The following is a 7,873-nucleotide window of genomic DNA, read 5'->3' as shown; positions in this document are numbered from 1 at the left end:
CGAAGAGAACCATTATGGTTCACGCCAAAGACCATACCAAATCAAAGACTATGTCCGGCTTCTTTCCAGCCGAATCATCCATGAGAGATGACTAATTTTGTTAACCCAAAACGTGGTATGACTTTTGAGGTATCAACTATCAGTATGGATAGTACATATGGCAAGAAAGATTGATTGCCAAGAATAAGGTCCGATGAGTGTACTTGGTTATAGAACCAAAGTCTAATGAGTATGTAAAACTCATTGTAGTAATGATCACTGATCAAGTCATGATCTAAGACACTCATGAGAAAATTATGGACGTGTATAGACAAGGTCTATGACACAATATGGATCGACCAGTTCAGTACATTTTCGATAGTACTTAAGAGAAATATCTCACTGTCCATAAACGACCAGGTCATACTATAGGACGATCCATAAACACTTATGGATGAGATCCGACCAAGTAAAGTGGTTAGTAGTCTAAGAGACATACGTTTTTGGTCAAGGACCATAATGGTCGACCATATTATAAGTTGGACGATATAAGGCACAGTACGTCCAAGTGTTCTTCTGCGAAATTCTAAGAGAAAGAAACACAGACACTCCAAGCTCACTGAATCAATATTTACAAGTCCTTACACGGACATCTTCAGTGATGCATTCATCAGGGGGAGTAGTGTGTGTTGTACTCTTTTTCCTTCACCAAGGTTTTGTCCCACTGGGTTTTCCTGGTAAGGTTTTAATGAGGCAACATGAAGCACATTATGAACTCTGAAACGGTTATGGCGTCCAAGGGGGAGTGTTATAAACCATTGGATGGACGGACATAACCGAACCGTACCGGACAGTACCGGGCGGACGTACCGGACATACAATACCGAACCGGACCAGACGCATGAGGAAGAAAGGAAGACTTAGACTTTACCATATTTATGTTTTGTATTAGGATAATACTATTTCCATGTATTTCCTATTTCCTATTGGAAATAAGATCTTTCCATTTATCTATTCCTTGTAACATGTATATATATAGATGCCTATTGGCACATCAATAATAAGAAGAAATACAAGTTTTACAACAATGATCTTATTTTATGAAATAGCTACAATTGTTCCTAGTGAAATCATTACTTGATATATTATATCCAAACCAATAAGGTCAATGCATATGTTGAAAAATTAGGAGTTTTCCTACACCATACACATAAATAATAATTTTAATATACTATTATTTTATTTTTAAAATTTATTTAACATTTTGATATTATTATTTTTATATTTTATCTTCACCGATTAGGAAAAAAAAATCAATATACCTTTTTATTTGGTTTAGGTTTGATTTTATTTAAATTTTAGATTTAAAAATATATTTTTAAAATTAATATTTTTATTTATATTAAATTTTAGTTAATTATAATTTATTTTAAATTTTTCTTCTATAAAGGCTACAAAAAAATGTAATCTTTTCACTATAAAATTATTCAACCTCTCTCTTATCTTTTTGAATTTGAAAATACCAAACTTTATATCAATTTCTCTTTTTTTGTCTCACTAATTTATTTTATTTTTGCAGGTTTTTCATTACAAGGTTTTATCTTAAAGATAGATCTATAAATTTTGAATATGTATTTTTTATAATTTATATGTTAGATTCTAAAAAGTTATAGATTCAACCTAATGTAACTATTTTATTTATGATGAGTAAAACAAGTATTTTCAAAAAAAAGAAGTAATAGCATTTTGGTGAATAATCCAAACTTCTGAAGCGAATATGGCAAATGATAATTTCATCAAACGTGTAGATTACTTTTGCATTTGATTTTTTGTTTTGAGTCATATTTGCAAAACTCACTTTTATAAGTAGTCAGCATTATTAACTGTTTCAAATGATAAAATATTTGGGTTTTTTAAAAACAATATGACCTAAAATTTCAAGTCAAACACAAAAATAACATATGTTTTAAAATATTTTTTTCTTTATTCACCCTACAAATTTGAGTTATTCACGAAAATGCCATTATTTTTTTTTCTCTAAAATAAGCCTTTTACCTTATCATCCTTCTCTTCACCAAGTATTTACAAAATTGACATTTCCATCAATACACTAACCACCATGAACAACCAATTTGAAACTCTTAATGCACAAAAGTTTCAATTTTTACTCTTCATATCAATTATGCACACAAATCACATCTTTTTCACTTTCTCTTTAAATTCATCAAAAAAACCAAGATTTTGAGTCCAAGCTTTGTAAGGTTCATAGAGACATTGAAGCTCATGATTCTTGGTCATTAGCGACTTGGTAGTTTTTGTAGCGAATTTCTGAGTGATTGGAGAAATTAAGTAAGTCATCTCACATGTTCAAGACATGAAATCGTTATTTTCAGATCTCTCCGCGAAGACTTCGGAAATACTTTAAGAAGATTTTACTAGATGTGTTCTCCATCAAAAAAAAAATTTCTAGAAATTTTCTCACTTTCCTTTGTTAAGAAAAAAAAATCCAAAAGAAGACTTCTCGAAAATTCTTCTCGGTAAACATGTTAGTTTTGAAATTGACCAAAGTTTGTCAAAAATTCGACTTTTTATAGAAGACTTCTTGAGAATATTTTACAAAAATTTAGACTATCAATATAAACTTCTTTTTTTTTAATTTGAACTCTAGAATATTTTTCAAAATTAAATTTATTTATTAATTAGAAAATCTCCAAAATTCTTATTTTAACGTTATTTCATACCTTTTTTCTCATATAGTTTGTTGTGATAGCGATGTATGCGCCTCAAGCCATATTCATGCTTCCATGCATTTCTGAGATCCTGGTATCCTTAGGATCAGTATATATGTTTCTTCTTTTGCAAAACAAGTGTATTTTCAAAATTTAAATCATAGATAGGGTCTTTTTCAAATCAACCCTTACTTTGATGTATTTAAAAATAAAACTAATAAATAGATAAATTTAATTTAAAAAATACTCTAGAGGTCAAATGAAAAGAAAATATAGTAATATTTGAGACAAATGTCTAGAAGTCTCATGTCTCAAATGTTGTAATGTTTCTCTCTGAAAAATAAAATAGTTAATAAATAAATTTAATTGAAAGAAATACACTAGAGGGTCAAATGCTCAAACTGAAAATCAAATAATTCAAATTTTGGCAGAAGAGTACAGTTTGAAAAATTGTTCGAGAGATTTGTTTTCCCGTATTATTTTGTAGATTCCCAATTGTATGAGTATTTGAACTTCTGATTTATTCATGCTATCACCAATGAACTTGCCTCTATACTCAGCCCATAGGCCCACTAAATACTTAAATAGGCCCATCTGTTTTGTATGTAATATACACGGGCACCATCTCCGACAGTTCTCACGGAGCGTCTTTGTGACATTCGGGTTTCTGGTCGTGTTAGAGAGAAGAAAACCGATTCCAATCATGAAGCTCTCTTTCTCTCTCCCTTCCAAATCGAAACCCAAACTCAAAGCCACCGCCGCCGACGACAACGGTACCAGCAAACAGTTCGTCACGGAATTCGATCCCACGAAAACCCTAACCGATTCCGCTCCCAAACACGTCATCCCTCCCATCGAAAACACATGGAGACCCCACAAGAAGATGAAGAATCTCGATCTCCCGCTCCAATCCGGAAACACCGGTTCGGGTCTCGAATTCGAACCGGAGGTTCCTTTAACCGATTCACAGGATAACGTCACGTACGGTTTGAAGCTGCGTGAGAAAGCCAAGGACGGAGAAGCTGCTGCGAGGGATGAAGATCGGAATATAGCTCCGATAGAGCAGCTTATGATGCAGAGTCTGAGGAGGGATCTGGAGTCGCTTGCTGATGATCCGACGTTGGAGGACTTCGAGAGCGTTCCTGTGGAGGGTTTCGGAGCTGCGTTGATGGCTGGGTATGGGTGGAGGCCTGGGAAGGGGATAGGTAAGAACGCTAAAGATGATGTTGAGATCAAGGAGTACAAAAGGTGGACTGCTAAGGAAGGGTTAGGTTTCGATCTCGATAGGTCTAAGGTTGTTGTTGATACGAAGAAGGCTAAACTGAAACTTGATGTTAGTGGTGGAGAGCTGTTTTTCGTTGGGAAAGAAGTGAGGATTGTTGGTGGTAGAGATATGGGATCAAAGGGTGAGATTGTGGAGAAGAAGGGTGATGATTCGTTTGTTGTGAAGCTCTCTGGGAGTGGAGATGAAGTGAGAGTTGGTGTGAGTGAGGTAGCAGATCTGGGTTCACAGGAAGAAGAAAGGTGTCTCAAGAAGTTGAAAGATAAGAAGGCGAGTAAGGGAAGCAGAGGAACAGAGAGAGTGAGTAGAAATGAAGTTAGAGTCAGTGAGAAGCATGATAGAGGAGGTGAGAGGAGAGTGAAGAAGCCCTCATGGCTCAGGAGTCATATAAAGGTCAGAATAGTAAGCAAGCAATTGAAAGGTGGGAGGTTGTATCTTAAGAAAGGGAAAGTTGTTGATGTTGTTGGACCGACGACCTGTGATATCACGATGGATGAGACGCAAGAGTTGGTTCAAGGGGTTGATCAGGAGCTGCTGGAGACTGCATTGCCGAGGCGAGGAGGACCAGTTTTGATTCTATTGGGGAAACATAAGGGCGTCTATGGGAATCTTGTTGAGAAAGATTTGGATAGAGAAACTGGTGTGGTTCGTGATTTAGACAACCACAAGATGCTTGATGTTAGACTTGAACAAGTTGCTGAGTACATGGGCGATATGGATGATGTTGAGTACTGAAACTATCAATACTAAAGCTGCTTACTTTCAGGTATTGCAACTATCTCACTTCCTTTTTGGATAGACCAATATTTTTCACATGCGTAGCTTTTAAACAGAGTAACCATCTTGAAATTTTCTGTTCCTATGTGATTCTGCATTAGTTTCTTGAAAAATTCAAACCGGCACGAGTTTTGAATAAGTTAGTTATTTTCTATTTTTTGATTTGTAAAGTTGAACTCCGTGTAATTGCAGATTTACGAAGAACCTCGGTGCAAGTATGAGTTTCTTGAGTTTGCAGACAAAATTGACATTGGCTTCGGTGTCTGTCTTCCAGTAATTGCACTCACTTGTACCATTTGTAAGAGCACTATTTAAGAGTACGTACATGGTATTGCACCATTTTATTCACTACATCTATAAACTTTGTGGTCTGAATTAAAAGAGCTAATCAATGAACTTTAGTCAGAAGATGAGCTCAGTTTTAGATCAAGTTTGTCTAAACAAACATGGTGATACATTTACGTTAGAAATTGCTAGCTGCAGAACAAAATAAATCAGTTCTATTCCATTTTCCTTCGCTTATTTGACAAAGTTTTTCAGTTTTACCCCAAAATTTTAGTTTGTACGAGCTGCTATTTAGATTTGCATAAACTTTTTAAGTTCAGGTTATCAAGAATGTGATTACGACACAAACATGGTTCATATTTCTTGCTGCATCTTATCCTACAAATATAAAACGGAATGTTGGAAAAAGTGCTCTTCTCGTGCAAACGATGAGACATTATATACACTTCAACAAGACAGTGTTAAAGTTGTCTCTAAAAACTAAACAAGTAAACCACTGATTCAAAGAACCAACACATAAAGAAAACTTCGTTCTGGTTCTCGATGCGTTCACATATTCATTATACCTGAAAGGTGATGATGCATGCATGACTTAAGCCTAAAACAGACCAACACTGTATTCCTCTCCACAACCGCATTTAGCAATGTAAGATATCCCCTGAAGCAAGTGGAGGTGGTCATGAGCATCACATAATTACAATCAAAACCAAGCCAACAAAATCAATGTCACCTTCAGTTTCTCAGCCTGACTCTGCAGCGAATGTAGATACTCTGCCTCTCCAGATTCATCTGCCAAGAGTGCTGTGTATTCCTCTTCTAGAATTTTAACATCCAATAACATCAACTCCGGCTGCATTGTTCACGAGTGAAGAAAATAGTACAGTATCAGAAACACAAAATGTTCATACATAATTGAATGTTAAAATAGCAGAGTGGATTTCTCTTGATGAGAGAGCATAAGATCTAACTGATAATCAAAAAACTAGCAGAGATCCCAGAAAGTAGTTACCTTGAAATCATTAATCTTGTTCTTCACATTCTCAATTGATAGCTTGATCTGAAATGAAACATTACAATTCAGAAAGGTGCTCAAAGTGATAAATCTTGTTGTCAATAGTGGTAACAAACACAAGTAAATAACCTTAGAATTTTCCTGGATAAGTTTGGATCTCATTTGGTTTGCTTGATCAAGCTTTGCTCTAGCAGAATCTGATAAGTCCATCAGGTTTTTCCTTGATTCTTCTTTCTAAAATATCAAGGACCAACAGAGAAAAAAAATGATGAGACATCCTAATTAATAGCCTCAGTTATCATGCAAATATTGGAAGTCACTGTAACGGAATAAGCATGTAAGGACTTATAAGAAGGAACCTGTCCTTGTTGGCCAGTTTCATTACTCATATGGGAAACAAACCAGCCCTGGCCAAAATAAGGAAGACAGACAATGTAAAATGAGGGAATGATATCACACCAAGAGGATGCAAATAAGAAAAAAACCTTATGTTCCTCTAGTTTGGTTCTAGCTTCCTCTGCAGTCTTTATATAGTTAGAACTGCAATTAAAAACAATAAAACTGACAGTCGCAAGATGATTCCAGAAACACAATCCAGTTCTAGCTGTAAGGTCTTTATGAATTACCGTTTGGATACAAGCTTTGCAGATAAACTGTCTCGTTCTTGTAGTATAAGCTCCAGACTCTACAACATAAGATAAACAGTTTACCCAGTGCAACCAGCACACAAAGCGAACAACAGTGTGATAACTTCTAAAGCATAATTACACCTTTACTACTAGTTTGATATTCATGGCTAACACAAAAGGTCAAGTACCTGTGCAAGATTTGCTGAATCAGATTCCAATGACGAAATCTTTCTCTGCTTTACAAGTATCTGTGAGCATAGTTCGCCTTTAGTCCTCGTCTTCTGATCCGTTTCTTCTTTGAGTCTCTTTGTCTCAGACAATGCTGATTATAAACATTAGAAAAAAATCATGTAACATCTCATCAAGAGGAGAGAGTGTATGAAGCTGAGCACAAAGCGCAGATCCAAATATGTATAATACTCAATGGTTGATCACAACACAGTCAAAACAAACACTGAAATAACGAGTAAATTGCTGCATCATCAAAACAAGAACCTAATCTAACGAAGACATCAATAATCAGCACACATTCAAATTCACATCGCTGTTCACCTAACACTGCTGTGCGATCACATATATGTAAATAGAAACTTCTGAATCCGAAAGCATTGAGAGAGAGAGAGGAGAGGAACCATGATCGAGATCTTTCTGCAAGGTAGCGATTGTGGTAATCTGCATCTGTTCCTCGACGGAGACCTTCGCCGCGTGATCCTCCACATCTATCCTCAATCGAATCCATGAAAAAAAAACAAAGTCAAGTCCACAATCGCCACATCGAATTTGAAGCTAGAATCAGGAAAAAATCATAAGCGAAGATGAAGATTTGTACCAGTCATTTGAGACCGGAGAGTCCTCATACACTGCAGATACTCCTCCATCTCTTCTTCACTTTCCGATCACAATTCGAAAAAAAATCTACAAATCTAGTTCGCTCGAGGAACAAACGAAAACTTTTTCGGAAGATTTTGAAATCAGATATTTTTACGAATCTGAAGAGCTTTACGCGAGCGCTCCTCACTTGCGGGGAAAATTCTAGAGGCGGTGAGATTTCAAACTATCAGATCGACCCGCTTCAATTTTGAACTCGATAAAGGCCCATTAAAAATTATTTTGACCCGTTTGCCCGAACCCGATACTTGTTCCCGTTGTCGAGTATTTTTTCCCTCTTATAAATGTTGTT

General features: G+C 35.8%; 2 protein-coding genes across 2 annotated transcripts; one reads left to right on the top strand and one right to left on the bottom strand.

Annotated features, from left to right (window-relative positions):
• Positions 1-3,352: 3,352 nt before the first annotated feature.
• On the top strand, positions 3,353-5,175 carry LOC108863291 (protein MOS2). The gene is made up of 2 exons (XM_018637669.2): positions 3,353-4,756; positions 4,960-5,175. The coding sequence occupies exon 1, from the start codon at positions 3,412-3,414 to the stop codon at positions 4,723-4,725; it is 1,314 nt and encodes a 437-aa protein (XP_018493171.1). The 5' UTR covers positions 3,353-3,411; the 3' UTR covers positions 4,726-4,756; positions 4,960-5,175.
• A 274-nt stretch (positions 5,176-5,449) lies between these two features.
• Positions 5,450-7,757, bottom strand: LOC108863293 (uncharacterized). Its single transcript, XM_018637670.2, has 10 exons — positions 7,523-7,757; positions 7,326-7,412; positions 6,882-7,015; positions 6,691-6,749; positions 6,550-6,604; positions 6,424-6,471; positions 6,194-6,298; positions 6,062-6,109; positions 5,783-5,902; positions 5,450-5,710 (listed from the first exon to the last, which is right to left on the bottom strand). The coding sequence occupies exons 1-10, from the start codon at positions 7,569-7,571 to the stop codon at positions 5,651-5,653; spliced, it is 765 nt and encodes a 254-aa protein (XP_018493172.1). The 5' UTR covers positions 7,572-7,757; the 3' UTR covers positions 5,450-5,650.
• Positions 7,758-7,873: the final 116 nt, after the last annotated feature.

This window comes from Raphanus sativus, chromosome 5 (assembly GCF_000801105.2).
Source record: "Raphanus sativus cultivar WK10039 chromosome 5, ASM80110v3, whole genome shotgun sequence".
Taxonomy (NCBI): domain Eukaryota; kingdom Viridiplantae; phylum Streptophyta; class Magnoliopsida; order Brassicales; family Brassicaceae; genus Raphanus; species Raphanus sativus.
This window is presented reverse-complemented; position numbering and strand designations above follow the sequence as displayed.